Source organism: Pseudophryne corroboree, chromosome 4 (assembly GCF_028390025.1).
Source record: "Pseudophryne corroboree isolate aPseCor3 chromosome 4, aPseCor3.hap2, whole genome shotgun sequence".
In the NCBI taxonomy this organism is placed as follows: domain Eukaryota; kingdom Metazoa; phylum Chordata; class Amphibia; order Anura; family Myobatrachidae; genus Pseudophryne; species Pseudophryne corroboree.
Window position 1 is genome coordinate 388,316,790 of NC_086447.1, and position 20,700 is coordinate 388,337,489.

Below are 20,700 nucleotides of genomic sequence, written 5' to 3' on the forward strand. Positions count from 1 at the left end.
ATTGCCAAAAGGTACTTCAATTGCTGCCCAGGGCGCCCCCCCCAGCACCCTGCACCCTACAGTGACCGGAGTGTGTAAATGTGCTGGGAGCAATGGCGCACAGCTGCAGTGCTGTGCGCTACCTTAAATGAAGACAGGAGTCTTCTGCCGCCGATTTCGTCGTCTGCAAGCTTCTGTTCTTCTGGCTCTGCGAGGGGGACGGCGGCGCGGCTCTGGGAACGGACGATCGAGGACAGGTGCCTGTGTTCGAACCCTCTGGAGCTAATGGTGTCCAGTAGCCTAAGAAGCACAAGCTAGCTGCAAGCAGGTAGGTTTGCTTCTCTCCCCTCAGTCCCACGTAGCAGTGAGTCTGTTGCCAGCAGAAGCTCTCTGAAAATAAAAAACCTAATAAATACTTTCTTTACTAGTAAGCTCAGGAGAGCCCACTAGGAGCACCCAGCTCTGGCCTGGCACAGATTCTAACTGAGGTCTGGAGGAGGGGCATAGAGGGAGGAGCCAGTGCACACCAGATAGTACCTAATCTTTCCTTTAGAGTGCCCAGTCTCCTGCGGAGCCCGTCTATTCCCCATGGTCCTTACGGAGTTCCCAGCATCCACTAGGACGTCAGAGAAAATATCTAACTGTAATATTAACATCTCAGCAGACAGTTAAGCAAGCTATAACAAATATTACAACAAAGCAGAAAGAAGCTGGAGTTTCAAGCAATGGCCACTGGTAGCCCTTCACTGTTCTAGAATCTAACGACAGTCATTAAAAACATACTGCGCGGTATTCAATTCTTTTCACCCCCTTCAACACCTGCTCTGTTTCTGCTGACGGGCAGGGTATTATCATTTCATTTGGGGTAGCGAGGCACCCAACCCTTTATGCAGCTAAACCTGATTACTAGAAGCACAATATGCGAGATAACGGGGATCACTTTAGAATGGAGGTTGGGTGCGATATATTGTTTGATTACCACCCACTGTATCTGACGCAGGGCGAAATACACTACAGTGTCTGCAGCATATCCAGTGTGCCTGCACGGTATCCGTTCATATGGTCGACAATCATTAGGTCGACCACTATTGGTCGACATTGACATGGTCGACATGGACACATGGTCGACACATGAAAATGGTCGACACATGAAAAGGTCGACATGAGTTTAACTTTTTTTCTTTTGGGGAACTTTTCCATACTTTACGATCCACGTGGACTACGATTGGAACGGTAATCTGTGCCGAGCGAAGCGAAGGCACCATGCCCGAAGCATGGCGAGCGAAGCGACGCGGTGCACTAATTGGGGTTCCTAGTCACTTTACGCAAAAAACAACACCCAAAAAAGTAAAAAAAACTCATGTCGACGTTTTCATGTGTCGACCATATGTCCATGTCAACCAATAGTGGTCGACCTAATGACTGTCGACCATAACATGGTCGACCATTCATACCGGAACTTGCCTGCACACGCTCAGGAATCAAGTGGATACAAGCATGGGCAAGGATGAGTTGGACGCACTTTAAATGTAACTCCCCTTGTGACTAGGCTGGCCAATCACTGAAGATTTTAATTTTAAAATCTACAACTCAATTGATTGGCCTTCCTACTTGTGACTATAGGGGCATAACAGGATACTAACAGGCTATTCTCAAGTAGGCAATGTTCAGTCAGGGAGGGCTGACAGAACAGAAAGCTATGCAGGTTTGGCTGAAAGAGAGACTTTGCATGTGTTCAGATTAATTTTTTGACCCAAAGCTAGGGCAGGTACAAGTGAGCAGTGACAATGGGGGTCATTCCGAGTTGATCGCTAGCTGCCGTTGTTCGCAGCGATCAGGCTAAAAATCGGCACTTGCGTATGGGGCGCACGTGCGTATGGGGCGCAGTGCGCACGTGCAACGTACTTTCACGTAAGCCAATGCAGTTTCACACAAGGTCTAGCGACGCTTTTCAGTCACGCTGCTGATCGGTGAGTGATTGACAGGAATGGGGCATTTCTGGGAGGTAACTGACCGTTTTCCGGGAGTGTGCTGAAAAACGCATGCATGTCAGATACAAACGCAAGCGTGCCTGGGGAAACGGGGGAGTGGCTGGCCGTACGCAGGGCGTGTTTGTGACGTCAAAACATGAACTAAAACAGACTGAAGTGATCGCTAGCTAGGAGTAAGTCTCGAGCTACTCTGAAACTGCACAATCTTTTTTAGTAGAATGCTGTGATCCTTTAGTTCGCACTTCTGCTAAGATACACTCCCAGAGGGCGGCGGCCTAGCGTTTGCACTGCTGATAAAAGCAGCTAGCGAGCGAACAACTCGGAATGAGGGCCAATGGCCCTCATTCCGAGTTGATCGCTGGCTAGTTGTTTTTAGCAGCCGTGCAAACGCATAGTCGCCACCCACGGGGGAGTGTATTTTCGCTTTACAAGTGTGCGAACGCCTATGCAGCCGAGCTCTGCAAAAACAGTTTAGTGCAGTTTCTGAGTAGGTCTGAACTTACTCAGCCCTTGCGATCACTTCAGCCTGTTCGGTCCCAGAATTGACGTCAGACACCCACCCTCCAAACGCCCGGACACGCCTGCATTTTCCCTACCACTCCCAGAAAACGGTCAGTTGACACCCATAAACGCCCTCTTCCTGTCAATCTCCTGGTGATTGCCCGTGCGAATTGATTCTATGTTAAAACCACCGCTCAGCAACGATCCGCATTGTACCCGTACTACACACGTGCGCATTGAGGTGCATACGCATGCGCAGCAGAGACCTGATCGTAGCGGCAGCGAAAATCGGCAGCATGCGATCAACTCAAAATGACCCCCAATGATGGGTATTATACCAAGTGTATGTATAGGAGTTGTCCACCGTCAATGCTGCGTACAACTCTGCATATGGACAAAAATACACATTTAGCTTCATGTGTGCAATGAGGAAGCAAATACCGTCGACTTGTGTTCATTCTGCATCAGCACCACATGGTTAATGGCAGGTATTTGACAAAAGGACCATAACATACAAAATACATGAACTGCCAATTTAAGACATTACAAAATTCACGTGTGTGAAGGTGAACAGAATAATGGACAATTCAGGAGCTTTTCAAACCCTAAATGAAATACATTTGGAAACTTCACATCTACCAGTGCCATAACACATACTGGGGCTTTGAGGCTAGCAACTTTCTGCTTACTCATGCTGCTCTTGGGACCTTTTTTCCCCTATTGAATTATGTAATACAATCTGTGTACTTGCCAACACAATCGCAGCACTCATACGCTATTATTATGGAATTAGAACCTTGTTGCTAGCTGGTGCAGTCATATTAGTCATTTGATACCAGCACTATATATTCTTAATTTATCCTGCAGTCTTCACTATAGGAGGATACAGGTAGCTTTTAGATGTTATTGTATCTCTGGTGATATTGTGGAGGTGTAGGAATATGGAGAATAAAACAGTTCCTGACATACTGTAGCTACACTGTATATCACTGATAGACGTCTGGTCCCAAATCTAAGTTCAATATAAAGACATTTCTTTTTCAATCTAAAATAGAAAATGCTATATTATATCTATAGAGCTCAGGTTCCGAACAAGGAACCCCTGGGCTATTAGTTTCACTATCCACATGGACATCTAATGGAAGTAGTAACTGCCAGGCGTCATGTTTGGAGGAAACCAGGCATCGCTCATCACTAGGCCAATACCCAGTGGCGCACGCAGGGGGGGTTTCCGAGCACCCAGAAACCCCCCCTCACTAAAAAAAAATTGTGTTTTTTTTTCTGCATGACTATTATTATGCCTGCTGTCTTCCTGGTGGTACTTATAAGTGCTTAATTAAAATGTACTTTATTTTAATTATAGTACATATAAATCCATGTGCATACATATATACACACACATGTATATACATACATATAAACACACACACACATGATATATACACATGTGTGTATATATATGTGTACTGTGTATATATATGCATGTTTAATATGATATGTGTGTGTGTATGTGTGCGTGTATATATGTATGTATATATATATATATATATATATATATATACACATACACACACACATACATACATATACACACACACACACACACACACACTAGTTTTTACAGACCCATCATATACTAAGTCACCTCAGTCCCCCCCCCCCCCCCCCCCCCGTGCTTGGCTCCACCCAGTTCTGGAACCCCCCCCCATGCAAATCCTGCGTTTGCCACTGATACCATCCCTACAGTGAAGCATGGTGGTCGCAGCATCATGCTGTGGGGATATTTTTCAGAGGCAGGAACTGGGAGACTAGTCAGGATAGAGGGAAAGATGAATGCACCAATGTACAGGGAAATTCTGGATGAAAATCTGCTCCAGAGTGTTCTTGACCTCAGACTGGGGCGACGGTTCATCTTTCAGCAAGATAATGACCCTAAGCACACAGCCAAGATATCAGAGGGGTGGCTTCAAGACAACTCTGTGAATGTCCTTGAGTGGCCCAGCCAGAGCCCAGACTTGAATCCGATTGAACATCTCTGTAGAGAGCTGAAAAAGCCTGTGCACCGACGCTTCCCATCCAACCTGATGGAGCTTGAGAGGTGCTGCAAAGAAGAATGGGCGAAACTGCCCAAAGATAGGTGTGCCAAGCTTGTGGCATCATAATCAAAAAGACTTGAGGCTGTAATTGTTGCCAAAGGTGCATAAACAAAGTACTGAGCAAAGGCTGTGAATACTTGTGTACATGTGATTACTAGGTTTTTTTTTATAAATTTGCAAAAATCTCCAAAAAAAAACTTTTTTCACGTTGTCCTTATGGGGTATTATGTGTACAATTTTGAGGGGAAAAATAAGAATTTACTTACCGATAATTCTATTTCTCATAGTCCGTAGTGGATGCTGGGACTTCCGTAAGGACCATGGGGAATAGCGGCTCCGCAGGAGACTGGGCACAAAAGTAAAAGCTTTAGACTAGCTGGTGTGCACTGGCTCCTCCCCCTATGACCCTCCTCCAAGCCTCAGTTAGGATACTGTGCCCGGACGAGCGTACATAATAAGGAAGGATTTTGAATCCCGGGTAAGACTCATACCAACCACACCAATCACACTGTACAACCTGTGATCTGAACCCAGTTAACAGTATGATAAACGTAGGAGCCTCTGAAAAGATGGCTCACAACAATAAACAACCCGATTTTTTTGTAACAATAACTATATACAAGTATTGCAGACAATCCGCACTTGGGATGGGCGCCCAGCATCCACTACGGACTATGAGAAATAGAATTATCGGTAAGTAAATTCTTATTTTCTCTGACGTCCTAGTGGATGCTGGGACTTCCGTAAGGACCATGGGGATTATACCAAAGCTCCCAAACGGGCGGGAGAGTGCGGATGACTCTGCAGCACCGAATGAGAGAACTCCAGGTCCTCCTCAGCCAGGGTATCGAATTTGTAAAATTTTGCAAACGTGTTTGCCCCTGACCAAGTAGCTGCTCGGCAAAGTTGTAAAGCCGAGACCCCTCGGGCAGCCGCCCAAGATGAGCCCACTTTCCTTGTGGAATGGGCTTTAACAGATTTTGGCTGTGGCAGTCCTGCCACAGAATGTGCAAGCTGAATTGTACTACAAATCCAACGAGCAATCGTCTGCTTAGAAGCAGGAGCACCCAGCTTGTTGGGTGCATACAGGATAAACAGCGAGTCAGATTTTCTGACTCCAGCCGTCCTGGAAACATATATTTTCAGGGCCCTGACTACGTCCAACAACTTGGAGTCCTCCAAGTCCCTAGTAGCCGCAGGCACCACAATAGGTTGGTTCATGTGAAACGCTGAAACCACCTTAGGGAGAAATTGAGGACGAGTCCTCAATTCTGCCCTGTCTGAATGAAAAATTAGGTAAGGGCTTTTATATGACAAAGCAGCCAATTCTGAGACACGCCTGGCTGACGCCAGAGCTAACAGCATGACCACCTTCCATGTGAGATATTTTAATTCCACAGTGGTGAGTGGTTCAAACCAATGTGATTTTAGGAACCCTAAAACTACATTGAGATCCCAAGGTGCCACTGGTGGCACTAAAGGAGGCTGTATATGCAGTACCCCCTTGACAAACGTCTGAACTTCAGACACTGAAGCCAGTTCTTTCTGGAAGAAGATCGACAGGGCCGAAATTTGAACCTTAATGGATCCTAATTTTAGGCCCATAGACAGTCCTGCTTGCAGGAAATGCAGGAAACGACCCAGTTGAAATTCCTCTGTGGGGGCCTTCTTGGCCTCACACCACGCAACATATTTTCGCCAAATGCGGTGATAATGTTTCGCGGTTACATCCTTCCTGGCTTTGATCAGGGTAGGGATGACTTCATCTGGAATGCCTTTTTCCATCAGGATCCGGCGTTCAACCGCCATGCCGTCAAACGCAGCCGCGGTAAGTCTTGGAACAGACAAGGTCCCTGCTGGAGCAGGTCCTTTCTTAGAGGTAGAGGCCACGGGTCCTCCGTGAGCATCTCTTGCAGTTCCGGGTACCAAGTTCTTCTTGGCCAATCCGGAGCCACGAGTATAGTTCTTACTCCTCTCCTTCTTATGATTCTCAGTACTTTGGGTATGAGAGGCAGAGGAGGGAACACATACACCGACTGGTACACCCACGGTGTTACCAGAGCGTCCACCGCTATTGCCTGAGGGTCCCTTGACCTGGCGCAATATCTGTCCAGTTTTTTGTTGAGACGGGACGCCATCATGTCCACCTTTGGTTTTTCCCAACGGTTTACAATCACTTGAAAGACTTCTGGGTGAAGTCCCCACTCCCCCGGGTGGAGGTCGTGTCTGCTGAGGAAGTCTGCTTCCCAGTTGTCCACTCCCGGAATGAACACTGCTGACAGTGCCACCACATGATTTTCCGCCCAGCGAAGAATCCTTACAGCTTCTGCCATTGCCCTCCTGCTTCTTGTGCCGCCCTGTCTGTTGACGTGGGCGACTGCCGTGATGTTGTCCGATTGGATCAATACCGACTGACCCTGAAGCAGAGGCCTTGCTTGACTTAGGGCATTGTAAATGGCCCTTAGTTCCAGGATATTTATGTGAAGAGACGTTTCCATGCTTGACCACAAGCCCTGGAAATTTCTTCCCTGTGTGACTGCTCCCCAGCCTCTCAGGCTGGCATCGGTGGTCACCAGCATCCAATCCTGAATGCCGAATCTGCGGCCCTCTAGAAGATGAGCACTCTGTAACCACCACAGGAGAGACACCCTTGTCCTTGGAGATAGGGTTATCCGCTGATGCATCTGAAGATGCGATCCGGACCATTTGTCCAGCAGATCCCACTGAAAAGTTCTTGCATGGAATCTTCCGAATGGAATCGCTTCGTAAGAAGCCACCATTTTTCCCAGGACTCTCGTGCATTGATGCACTGACACTTGGCCTGGTTTTAGGAGTTTCCTGACTAGCTCGGATAACTCCCTGGCCTTCTCCTCCGGGAGAAACACCTTTTTCTGGACTGTGTCCAGAATCATCCCCAGGAACAGTAGACGTGTTGTTGGAATCAGCTGTGATTTTGGGATATTTAGGATCCACCCGTGCTGACGTAGCACTACCTGAGATAGTGCTACTCCGACCTCTAACTGTTCCCTGGACCTTGCCCTTATCAGGAGATCGTCCAAGTAAGGGATAATTAAGACGCCTTTTCTTCGAAGAAGAATCATCATTTCGGCCATTACCTTGGTAAAGACCCGTGGTGCCGTGGACAATCCAAACGGCAGCGTCTGAAACTGATAATGACAGTTTTGTACCACAAACCTGAGGTACCCCTGGTGAGAAGGGTAGATTGGGACATGGAGATAAGCATCTTTGATGTCTAGAGATACCATATAGTCCCCTTCTTCCAGGTTCGCTATCACTGCTCTGAGTGACTCCATCTTGAATTTGAACCTTTTTATGTAAGTGTTCAAGGATTTTAGATTTAAAATTGGTCTCACCGAGCCGTCCGGCTTCGGTACCACAAACAGCGTGGAATAATACCCCTTTCCCTGTTGTAGGAGGGGTACCTTGATTATCACCTGCTGGGAATACAGCTTGTGAATAGCTTCCACTACCGCCTCCTTGTCGGAGGGAGACGTTGGTAGAGCAGACTTCAGGAACCGGCGAGGGGGAGACGTCTCGAATTCCAATTTGTACCCCTGTGATACTACCTGCAGGATCCAGGGGTCCACTTGCGAGTGAGCCCACTGCGCGCTGAAATTCTTGAGACGGCCCCCCACCGTGCCTGAGTCCGCTTGTAGAGCCCCAGCGTCATGCTGAAGACTTGGCAGAAGCGGGGGAGGGCTTCTGCTCCTGGGAAGAGGCTGCCTGGTGCAGTCTTTTTCCCCTTCCTCTGCCCCGGGGCAGAAATGAGTGGCCTTTTGCCCGCTTGCCCTTATGGGGACGAAAGGACTGAGTTTGAAAAGACGGTGTCTTTTTCTGCTGAGAGGTGACCTGAGGTAAAAAGGTGGATTTTCCAGCCGTTGCCGTGGCCACCAGGTCCGATAGACCGACCCCAAATAACTCCTCCCCTTTATACGGCAATACTTCCATATGTCGTTTGGAATCCGCATCACCTGACCACTGTCGCGTCCATAACGCTCTTCTGGCAGAAATGGACATCGCACTCACTCTAGATGCCAGGGTGCAAATATCCCTCTGTGCATCTCGCATATATAGTAATGCATCCTTTAAATGCTCTATAGTTAATAATATACTGTCCCTATCCAGGGTATCAATATTTTCAGTCAGGGAATCCGACCATGCGACTCCAGCACTGCACATCCAGGCTGAGGCGATTGCTGGTCGCAGTATAACACCAGTATGTGTGTATATACCTTTTAGGATATTTTCCAGCCTTCTATCAGCTGGTTCCTTGAGGGCGGCCGTATCGGGAGACGGTAACGCCACTTGTTTTGATAAGCGTGTGAGCGCCTTATCTACCCTAGGAGGTGTTTCCCAACGTGCCCTAACCTCTGGCGGGAAAGGGTATAGTGCCAATAATTTATTAGAAATCAGCAGTTTTTTATCGGGGGAAAACCACGCTTTATCACACACCTCATTTAATTCATCTGATTCAGGAAAAACTACTGGTAGTTTTTTCACACCCCACATAATACCCTTTTTTGTGGTACTTGTAGTGTCAGAAATATTCAATGCCTCCTTCATTGCCGTGATCATGTAACGTGTGGCCCTACTGGACATTACGTTTGTCTCCTCAGCGTCGACACTGGATTCAGTATCCGTGTCTGGGTCTGTGTCGACCATCTGAGGTAACGGGCGTTTTAGCGCCCCTGACGGTGTCTGAGACGCCTGAACAGGCACTAATTGATTTGCCGGCTGTCTCATGTCGTCAACAGTTTTTTGCAAAGTGCTGACATTGTCACGTAATTCTTTAAATACGACCATCCAGTCAGGTGTCGACTCCCTAGGGGGTGACATCACTAACACAGGCAATTGCTCTGCTTCCACATCATTTTCCTCCTCATACATGTCGACACAATCGTACCGACACCCAGCACACACACAGGGAATGCTCTGAAAGAGGACAGGACCCCACGAGCCCTTTGGGGAGACAGAGGGAGAGTTTGCCAGCACACACCAGAGCGCTATATATATATATATATATACAGGGATAACCTTATGTAAGTGTTTCTCCCTTTATAGCTGCTGTTTTATATTAGCTGCCAATAGTGCCCCCCCTCTCTTGTTTTACCCTGATTCTTGTAGCAGGACTGCAGGGGAGAGTCAGGGAGCCGTCCTTCCAGCGGAGCTGTGAAAGAAAATGGCGCTTGTGTGCTGAGGAGAAAGGCTCCGCCCCCTTCACGGCGGCCTTTTCTCCCGCTTTTTTCAGGAAAACTGGCAGGGGTTAAATGCATCCATATAGCCCAGGAGCTATATGTGATGCATTTCTTTAGCCATATAAGGTTTTTATAGTGTTTTATTGCGTCTCAGGGCGCTCCCCCCCAGCGCCCTGCACCCTCAGTGATCGGAGTGTGAAGTGTGCTGAGAGCAATGGCGCACAGCTGCAGTGCTGTGCGCTACCTTATCTGAAGACAGGAACGTCTTCTGCCGCCGATTTCTCCGGACCTCTTCGCTCTTCTGGCTCTGTAAGGGGGCCGGCGGCGCGGCTCCGGGACCCATCCAGGCTGAACCTGTGATCGTCCCTCTGGAGCTAATGTCCAGTAGCCAAGAAGCCCAATCCACTCTGCACGCAGGTGAGTTCGCTTCTTCTCCCCTTAGTCCCACGATGCAGTGAGCCTGTTGCCAGCAGGACTCACTGAAAATAAAAAACCTATTTAAACTTTTACTTCTAAGCAGCTCAGGAGAGCCACCTAGCATGCACCCTTCTCGTTCGGGCACAAAAATCTAACTGAGGCTTGGAGGAGGGTCATAGGGGGAGGAGCCAGTGCACACCAGCTAGTCTAAAGCTTTTACTTTTGTGCCCAGTCTCCTGCGGAGCTGCTATTCCCCATGGTCCTTACGGAAGTCCCAGCATCCACTAGGACGTCAGAGAAACTGAATTTATTCCAGTTTGGAATAAGGCTGGAACATAAAATGTGGAAAAAGTGAAGCGATGCGTGTGTGTATGGTGTGCGGTGGAGGCAGAGCCTTTCCTGTCATACTAATGTATAAACTTTATTCAGTTTTATTATATATAGATTATAAAACAATATACAATTTATGTATATAAAAAAGAAAGCTTATTCCTTTGTCTCAATCAATGGTATTCACAGGAATGCAATCATGTAACATTATACAACTTGATACTTTTTTTTATAATATGTTACTCCTAAACGATATAATGCTCAGGTGAATATGTCCTCGATTTAAAGATATATCATGCTGTTCTGAATATTAAATGCTTGACACCGGCGTCCCAGTGATGCTGTATTAAGAAGTGACAATCCAGTCTTTACATAGGAGAATAATGCATCTTGCCCCCCCCAAAACTTAAAATTGTTGAAGCGCCCATGTGTGGGTGTCTCTGTTTTTTTTTTATTATACAGCTAAATTTACAAGAGACATGTACAGGGATATACTTGTGTGCGGTGCTCGCACTGTGGTCCAACACTGGTGCCTACCTGCCTCATGCAGTTCTGACACAGCTGAGCATCAACTGTCCCTGTATCAGCTCTCTGGTTCCGGCGCCCAGCCGCCCGTTCCACCTCTCTCTGGTTCCGTAATACCACTTCTATCCAGTATGATCTACCGGTCCCGTGCCTGTGCGTGCAGTGCCGCTCTCTGTGTACATACAGGTCGCACTGTAATCATTACCCTGCCTGCAGGACACAGCCTAGCTCCGCCTCCCCGCACACAGGCCGGAACCCAGCAAGCGTCCATCCGTCCCACCACCACCCTCCTCTCTGGTTCCGCAGCGGGGCTCTCTTACCACTAGTCACTCTTCTCTCTAGTTCCGGCTTCTTATCTTGGCAGCGTCAGTTTCTCCTCTCTGGTTCCGGTGTCTTCTCTGCTGCGTACGGTTCTATGTGCCTGCTGCTCCCGGCGCTGTCCTCGCACTCGGCTCCCGGGTGTCTCCGCTCAGTCATGGCTGCCGCCCGCAGGTCCCGCTCAGACTCCCGCTGCGTCCTGCGTTTCTCCGACCGAGAACTGTGCTGAACTACGAGGAGGCCGCGGCCGCCCAGCATGGTAATTCCCGGGCAGCCAGCTGTGTGTGTGTGACTGTGGTGTGGGGCGCCGCTGTGTGTGTCCGTACGGGGCCCGCTGGTCACGTGATTAGGTGGGCTGCCCAATGGGAAGTGTGTCAGGCGTGCTGCTGCTGTCCCAATCCTGGAGGGTGCACATAAGAGACCAGCACTAATACTCCCCATCATGGTATGCTGCTGCAGTTGTGTTAATGTTCTAGAACAGGGGTTATCAAACTATGCAAAAGAGAAAAATAGAAGTATCTGCACTTCAATAATGGTGCAGATGAAGGAGTAATTTATTAATTACCCAGGACAACTTCTTTAGGATAAGTGTCAGTCCAGTGCCATAACATATGGAAATCCAAAATAGTTTCCATGAAATTCAACAGTCCTCTTGTTACACGTGTTCTCAACCACTTCCGATAAACTTCATTCACCACCAAACAGTGTTCTGTTTTCTTCACACTCCCAAAAGTTTAGTTGTACTTAGTTGAACAGAGGATCCACAATAGTGAAATACAGTTTTAGCATACCTCCCAACACGACCCTTTCCAGGAGGGACAGAATGCTCTGCTCCTTCTCTTCCCTCTTAATTTATGATTGCCGTCACCTGTGCCACAACCAGGGCCGTCTTTTCGTATGGGCTCAGTGGGAACTTGCCCAAGGGCCCCCAGGAGTATAAGGGTCCTAGGCTGATAGCTGAGGGTCCCCTCTTTCCAGGTGTACCAGATTTTTGAAAATCGGGCCAGGGGAACCAGAGATATATGACTTCAAAGCAGTGGTCCCCATCCAAGCCTGTTAATTGCTCTTCCCAGCCCAATATCTCGGATTCTGTTTGGCTTTTAGTTTTTGTTAAGGTATACTCCAAAAGCTGGGACGCTCCCCTTTTGGTGAATACTGGCAGCTTGTCTCTACTATGCCCAGAACCAGAGATATCAGCCTTCGGGCAGCTGGTCCCTGCTCCAGCTCCACACACCTGGTATACAGTTTTATATTTTCGTTGGTGGATTGCTCTGGCTCCTGAGCTCTGAACCCCAAGTCCTCAATACCTCCTAAAAGATGAGACTCTTTAGTGTTATTATCCCATTCAAAGCTAAGAAATCTATCTCCAGGAACTGGAGATATCTGCAGTCAAGCAAGCTGCCCTCCCACCGGAAAATGGTGACTATTAAACCCACTCCACTATCCACCCCTCCCCTGCATATTAAAAAACCCCTACCACCCTGGAAGTCATGTACCAGGGCCCCCTTCATTCAGCCCAATGCCCCTTATACAGTTTAAGTGTTCCCTCCACTGCATCTGTGCAGTAAGGAGTAATTAGCAGAAATTACTGCTCCAGGTCCTACATGCTGAGCTGAAGATAGAACATCCACTACCGCCCGCGGGACATCAAAGCTGCCGCTGATTGCACCCCCAACCGCTACCGCTGGCATTAGGTAGGGGCCCCAGTGCATTGTTGTGCCCAGGGGCCCACACTGCTGTTAAGACGGCCCTGGCCACAACACCTTTCTTACCCATTAACCTGTTCAAAGCAGGCGCTGGCAATCATAGATTAAGAGAAAAGTCCAGAAACAGCATTGTTTCCCTCCTGGAGAGGGTCATGTTGGGAAGTATGGTTTTAGGTGTGTTAAAATGTATCAGTAGTTCTCAAACTATTTTTCTCTGGGACCCCATCTGCAATAAAAATGATAGGACCCCAGCAAGTTAGGCCAAAAGGGCATCAAAACGTGTTATCAGCAGACTGTGCATACATGGTAACACTGCGGCGTCTCATAACAGAAGTGACTGACTTATTTCTTACACATCGCATGGATGAGCTCCTTTCTGAGCCCCTGTATGTGTTTTTTAAATCATGCATCTTTACACCTTGCTGTGAAGGCTTTGGGGAGAGGCATTGGGTGACTAGGGAGATGCACAGGGTGTTTAATGTATGCCCCTTGCCTATTTAATGTGTTCTTTAATCTATGCCACATGCCCCTTACATGTTTAATTAGGTTGTGCCCCTTGTCCCTCCCATATATATTAACCTTGTGTCCGCTGTCCCCCTTTTATAGACTTTTGTAAATTGTGATATCCCCCCTCCCACCACTTACCTTACGTCTTCAATCTGCCACTGCAGATTGGGAGATGAGGCAGCCTGTAGCCCTGAGTGGAGGCTGGGTTGGGAAGACAAGAACAGCTGGCCCGGATGAGCTGCTATCGTATTAACCATTGCAGTGCATGCCAATTTTAGTAATGACATATATATATTTTTTTTAAATGGCATGGTGGGGCAGTGTGCCCTTCCTCTGTAAGGTAAGGGGCTGGTACCTCAAGGCAGTGTGGCCAACCAGGGCCGGTTCAGGGGCTTTTTGCGACCTGGGCGGAAATAGGGGCGTGGCTTCATACAGGGGGCGTGGTCAGTTACGCCCCCTGTACAGCAGTAGCGCCACTGAAATGATGTGCGGTGCGCGATGACGTCAGCGCGCACCGCACATCATTACAGTAATGGTCCTCTAGTTTCCCTTCACAGCGGGCAGCCCACGAAGGGAAACTAGACACGTATGGGTCTAGTTTCCCTTCACAGCGGGCAGCGGGGGGCACAGCAGCAGCGGATCTTGCCATGGTGCGGCGCCCTCCGTATGGCGGCGCCCCAGGCAAAAGTCCTGCTTGCCCGTGGCAAGATCCGCTACTGTGGCCAACCATACTTCCTGGCAGCTGCCCAGCAACAATGAATTTCTCCTAGGCCCTATTTTTTTTTTAAAAATGTTGGACTGGCCTTGGGGAAAAGTCATTGCTGGTCAGGGCAGCTGCGGGCCTTTAATGCCCTGAGGAGGCAGAAGGAGTGAGGAGCTGGAGGGCTGTGTCGAGGCACTGTGGTGATGACTGGGCCTCGAACTGGCACTCGTATACCCACTTTAGGCTCTCGAACCACTGTTTGATATCCACTGGTCTGGAAACCCATACACCCATCTAAATAAACACATACAGCCCCATTCCCACACACACACATATAATAGGAATCTAATCTAACATGTTGAAAATTAGGGACTTCAACGAGCACAAATTAATAAAATCTGAAACTGTGCATATAAATTAGAGTCTGGCGGGAACTATGAGATATTTACTAGTTTCTTTGTTAAATTGCTGAAACTTTTAAAGCACACCTTCAGACAGAATATGCCTCCCTGAGACAACATATATAAAAGTACGACCAATTCCTTTTTCTCTAACGTCCTAGTGGATGCTGGGGACTCCGTAAGGACCATGGGGAATAGACGGGCTCCGCAGGAGACAGGGCACTCCAAGAAAGAATTAGGACTACTGGTGTGCACTGGCTCCTCCCTCTATGTCCCTCCTCCAGACCTCAGTTAGAATCTGTGCCCGGTCAGAGCTGGGTGCACTTTAGTGAGCTCTCCTGAGCTTGCTAATAAGAAAGAATTTTGTTAGGATTTTTTATTTTCAGAGAGATCTGCTGGCAACAGACTCTCTGCTACGTTGGACTGAGGGGAGAGAAGCAAACCTACTAACTGCGGATAGGTCGTGCTTCTTAGGCTACTGGACACCATTAGCTCCAGAGGGATCGAACACAGGAACTCACCCTTGGTCGTCCGATCCCGGAGCCGCGCCGCCGTCCCCCTCGCAGAGCCAGAAGACAGAAGCCGGCGAGAGAGGCAAGAAGACTTCAAAATCGGCGGCAGAAGACTCCTGTCTTCATATGAGGTAGCGCACAGCACTGCAGCTGTGCGCCATTGCTCCCACATTAAACCCGCACACTCCGGTCACTGTAGGGTGCAGGGAAGGGGGGGCGCCCTGGGCAGCAATTAAGTACCTCCTGGCATAATAGAGCATATATACAGCTGGGCACTGTATATATGCATGAGCCCCCGCCATTATTTTACACTAAATCGCGGGACAGAAGCTCGCCGCTGAGGGGGCGGGGCTTCTTCCTCAGCACTCACCAGCGCCATTTTCTCTCCACAGCTCCGCTGAGAGGAAGCTCCCCAGGCTCTCCCCTGCAGAATCACGGTAGAAAGAGGGTAAAAGAGAGGGGGGGGCACATAAATTTAGCGCAAAATCACTAATACAGTAGCTACTGGGTAAACACTAAGTTACTGTGTAATTCCTGGGTTATATAGCGCTGGGGTGTGTGCTGGCATACTCTCTCTCTGTCTCTCCAAAAGGCCTTGTGGGGGTTCTGTCCTCAAATAGAGCATCCCCTGTGTGTGTGGTGTGTCGGTACGATTGTGTCGACATGTTTGACGAGGAAGGCTATGTGGAAGCAGAGCAGGTGCAGATTAATGTGGGGTCGCCGCCGACATCTGATTGGATGGATATGTGGAAGGTGTTAAATGATAATGTAAACTCCTTGCATAAAAGGTTGGATAAAGCTGAAGCCTTGGGACAGTCAGGGTCTCAACCCATGCCTGATCCTACAGCGCAGAGGCAGTCAGGGTCTCAGAAGCGCCCACTATCCCAGATTGTTGACACAGATATCGACACCTATTCTGACTCCAGTGTCGATGGCGATGATGCAAAGTTGCAGCCTAAAATGGCTAAAGCCATCTGCTACATGATTATAGCAATGAAGGATGTATTGCACATTTCAGAGGTAAACTCGGTCCCTGACAAGAGGGTTTATATGTTTGGGGAAAAAAGGCAAGAAGTGACTTTTCCCCCTTCACATGAGTTAAATGAGTTATGTGAAAAAGCTTGGGATTCTCCTGATAGGAGAGTGCAGATTTCCAAATGGTTACTTATGACGTATCCTTTCCCGCCAACGGACAGGTTACGCTGGGAATCCTCCCCTAGGGTAGACAAAGCTTTGACACGCTTATCTAAGAAGGTGGCCCTGCCGTCACAGGATACGGCCTCCCTAAAAGGTCCTGCGGATAGGAAGCAGGAAGGTATCCTGAAGTCCGTTTATACACATTCAGGTACCCTAATGAGGCCGGCAATGGCGTTGGCCTGGATGTGTAGTGCTGTAGCAGCATGGACAGATACTCTGTCTGAAGAACTTGATACCTTGGACAAGGATACTATATTACTGACCCTGGGGCATATAAAAGACGCTGTCCTATATATGAGGGATGCCCAGAGAGACATTTGCCTACTGGGCTCTAGAATAAATGCAATGTAAATTTCTGCCAGAAGGGTCCTGTGGACTCGGCAATGGACAGGTGATGCCGACTCAAAAAAGCACATGGAGGTTTTACCTTATAAGGGTGAGGAATTGTTTGGGGACGGTCTCTCGGACCTAGTTTCCACAGCTACGGCTGGGAAGTCAAATTTTTTTGCCATATATTCCCTCACAACCTAAGAAAGCACCGTATTACCAAATGCAGTCCTTTCGATCGCACAGAGGCAAGAAATTCCGCGGTGCGTCTTTTCTTGGCAGGGGTAGAGGAAAGAAGCTGCACAATACAGCTAGTTCCCAGGAACAGAAGTCCTCCCCGGCTTGCACAAAATCCACCGCATGACGCTGGGGCTCCACAGGTGGAGCCAGGAGCGGTGGGGGCGCGTCTCCGAAATTTCAGCCACCAGTGGGTTCGCTCACAGGTGGATCCCTGGGCTATACAGATTGTGTCTCAGGGATACAAGCTGGAATTCGAAGTGATGCCCCCTCACCGTTACCTCAAATCGGCCCTGCCAGCTTCCCCCATAGAAAGGGAAGTAGTGTTAGCGGCAATTCACAAATTATATCTCCAGCAGGTGGTGGTACAGGTTCCCCTCCCTCAACAGGGAAGGGGTTACTATTCCACAATGTTTGTGGTTCCGAAACCGGACGGTTCGGTCAGACCCATATTGAATTTAAAATCCCTGAACATTTACCTGAAAAGGTTGAAGTTCAAGATGGAATCGCTGAGAGCGGTCATCGCAAGCCTGGAAGAGGGGGATTTTTATGGTGTCTCTGGACATAAAGGATGCTTACCTGCATGTCCCCATTTATCCACCTCATCAGGAGTACCTCAGATTTGGTACAGGATTGTCATTACCAATTCCAGACGTTGCCGTTTGGTCTGTCCATGGCACCGAGAATATTTACCAAGGTAATGGCGGAAGCAAAGAGTCACAATTATCCCATACTTGGACGATCTCCTCATAAAGGCGAAGTCCAGAGAGCAGTTGCTGATCAGCGTAGCACACTCTCGGGAAGTGTTACAACAGCACGGCTGGATTCTGAATATTCCAAAGTCGCAGCTGATTCCTACGACGAGACTGCCCTTCCTGGGCATGATTCTGGACACAGACCAGAAGAAGGTGTTTCTCCTGGAGGAGAAGGCCCAGGAGCTTGTGACTCTGGTCAGAGACCTCTTAAAACCAAAACAGGTGTCGGTGCATCAATGCACGCGAGTCCTGGGAAAGATGGTGGCGTCATACGAAGCCATTCCCTTCGGCAGGTTCCATGCGAGGAACTTTCAGTGGGATCTGTTGGACAAGTGGTCCGGATCGCATCTTCAGATGCATCGGCTGATCACCCTATCCCCCAGGGCCAGGGTGTCTCTTCTGTGGTGGCTGCAGAGTGCTCACCTTCTCGAGGGCTGCAGGTTCGGCATACAGGACTGGGTCCTGGTGACCACGGATGCAAGCCTCCGAGGGTGGGGGGCAGTCACTCAGGGAAGAAACTTCCAAGGGCTGTGGTCAAGTCAGGAGGCTTGTCTGCACATCAATATCCTGGAACTAAGGGCCATATACAACGCCCTGAGTCAAGCGGAGCCTCTGCTTCGCAACCAACCGGTGCTGATTCAATCAGACAACATCACCGCAGTGGCTCATGTAAACCGCCAGGGCGGCACAAGAAGCAGGGTGGCGATGGCAGAAGCCACCAGGATTCTTCATTGGGCGGAGAATCACGTGCAAGCACTGTCAGCAGTGTTCATTCCGGGAGTGGACAACTGGGAAGCAGACTTCCTCAGCAGGCACGACCTCCACCCGGGAGAGTGGGGACTTCATCAAGAAGTCTTCACACAGATTACAAATCGATGGGAACTGCCACAGGTGGACATGATGGCATCCCGCCTCAACAAAAAGCTACAAAAGTATTGCGCCAGGTCAAGAGACCTTCAGGCGATAGCTGTGGACGCACTAGTAACACCGTGGGTGTTCCAGTCGGTCTATGTGTTTCCTCCTCTTCCTCTCATACCCAAGGTGCTGAGAATCGTAAGAAAAAGAGGAGTGAGAACAATTCTCATTGTTCCGGATTGGCCAAGAAGGACTTGGTACCCGGAACTGCAAGGAATGCTCACAGAGGACCCATGGCCTCTGCCTCTCAGACAGGATCTGTTGCTACAGGGGCCCTGTCTGTTCCAAGACTTACCGCGGCTGCGTTTGACGGCATGGCGGTTGAACGCCGGATCCTAGCGGAAAAAGGCATTCCGGATGAAGTTATTCCTACGCTGATAAAGGCTAGGAAGGACGTGACAGCAAAACATTATCACCGTATATGACGAAAATATGTTGCTTGGTGTGAGGCCAGGAAGGCCCCTACAGAGGAATTCCAGCTTGGCCGGTTCCTTTACTTCCTGCAGTCGGGAGTGACTATGGGCTTAAAATTAGGGTCCATAAAGGTCCAGATTTCGGCCCTATCCATTTTCTTTCAAAAGGAACTGGCTTCTCTTCCTGAGGTTCAGACGTTTGTTAAGGGAGTGCTGCATATTCAGCCCCCTTTTGTGCCACCAGTGGCACCTTGGGATCTTAACGTGGTGTTGAGTTTCCTGAAATCTCACTGGTTTGAGCCACTTAAGACCGTGGAGTTAAAGTATCTCACGTGGAAAGTGGTCATGCTATTGGCCTTAGCTTCGGCTAGGCGTGTGTCAGAATTGGCGGCTTTGTCATGTAAAAGCCCCTATCTGGTTTTCCATATGGACAGGGCAGAATTACGGACTCGTCCGCAATTTCTGCCGAAGGTGGTGTCATCTTTTCATTTGAACCAACTTATTGTGGTGCCTGCGGCTACTCGTGACTTGGAGGATTCCAAGTTACTAGATGTAGTCAGGGCTTTGAAGATTTATGTAGCCAGAACGGCTGGAGTCAGGAAGACTGACTCGCTGTTTATCCTGTATGCATCCAACAAGCTGGGTGCTCCTGCTTCAAAGCAAACTATTGCTCGCTGGATCTGTAACACGATTCAGCAGGCTCATTCTGCGGCTGGATTGCCGCATCCAAAATCTGTAAAAACCCATTCCACAAGGAAGGTGGGCTCTTCTTGGGCGGCTGCCCGAGGGGTCTCGGCATTCCAGCTTTGCCGAGCAGCTACTTGGTCGGGTTCAAACAAGTTTGCAAAATTCTACAAGTTTGATACCCTGGCTGAGGAGGACCTTGTGTTTGCTCATTCGGTGCTGCTGAGTCATCCGCACTCTCCCGCCCGTTTGGGAGCTTTGGTATAATCCCCATGGTCCTTACGGAGTCCCCAGCATCCACTAGGACGTTAGAGAAAATAAGATTTTACTTACCGGTAAATCTATTTCTCGTAGTCCGTAGTGGATGCTGGGCGCCCGTCCCAAGTGTGGACTTCTTCTGCAATACTTGTATATAGTTATTGCTTAACTAAGGGTTATGTTATGTTTGCGTCAGTTTGTCTGATGCTCTGTTGTTGTTCATACTGTTAACTGGGTAAGTTATCACAAGTTATACGGTGTGATTGGTGTGGCTGGTATGAGTCTTACCCTGGATTCCAAAATCCTTTCCTTGTACTGTCAGCTCTTCCGGGCACAGTTTCCTTAACTGAGGTCTGGAGGAGGGACATAGAGGGGGGAGCCAGTGCACACCAGTAGTCCTAATTCTTTTAGAGTGCCCTGTCTCCTGCGGAGCCCGTCTATTCCCCATGGTCCTTACGGAGTCCCCAGCATCCACTACGGACTACGAGAAATAGATTTACCGGTAAGTAAAATCTTATTTCTCTAACGTCCTAGTGGATGCTGGGAACTCCGTAAGGACCATGGGGAATAGCGGGCTCCGAAGGAGGCTGGGCACTCTAGAAAGATTTAGGACTACCTGGTGTGCACTGGCTCCTCCCACTATGACCCTCCTCCAAGCCTCAGTTAGATTTCGTGCCCGGCCGAGGTTGGATGCACACTAGGGGCTCTCCTG

At 48.9% G+C, this 20,700-nt stretch overlaps 2 protein-coding genes across 5 annotated transcripts in view; one reads left to right on the forward strand and one right to left on the reverse strand.

Moving 5' to 3' along the window:
- CILK1 (ciliogenesis associated kinase 1) overlaps positions 1-11,461 on the reverse strand; it is a 200,203-nt gene extending 188,742 nt beyond the window's left edge. For 2 of the 4 annotated variants that reach the window (XM_063916694.1, XM_063916696.1), the window contains exon 1: positions 11,068-11,310. The gene's annotated coding sequence lies outside the window, so the exon portion shown is untranslated. Of the gene's footprint in view, positions 1-11,067; positions 11,311-11,375 lie in introns of those variants that run through there. The other 2 variants (XM_063916695.1, XM_063916699.1) reach the window with 2 other exon arrangements.
- An 81-nt stretch (positions 11,462-11,542) lies between these two features.
- FBXO9 (F-box protein 9) overlaps positions 11,543-20,700 on the forward strand; it is a 163,907-nt gene continuing 154,749 nt past the window's right edge. Inside the window, exon 1 of the mRNA XM_063916701.1 lies at positions 11,543-11,632. Coding sequence (XP_063772771.1) covers positions 11,630-11,632 — 3 coding nt within the window. The 5' untranslated portion in view covers positions 11,543-11,629. The remainder of the gene's footprint in view (positions 11,633-20,700) is intronic.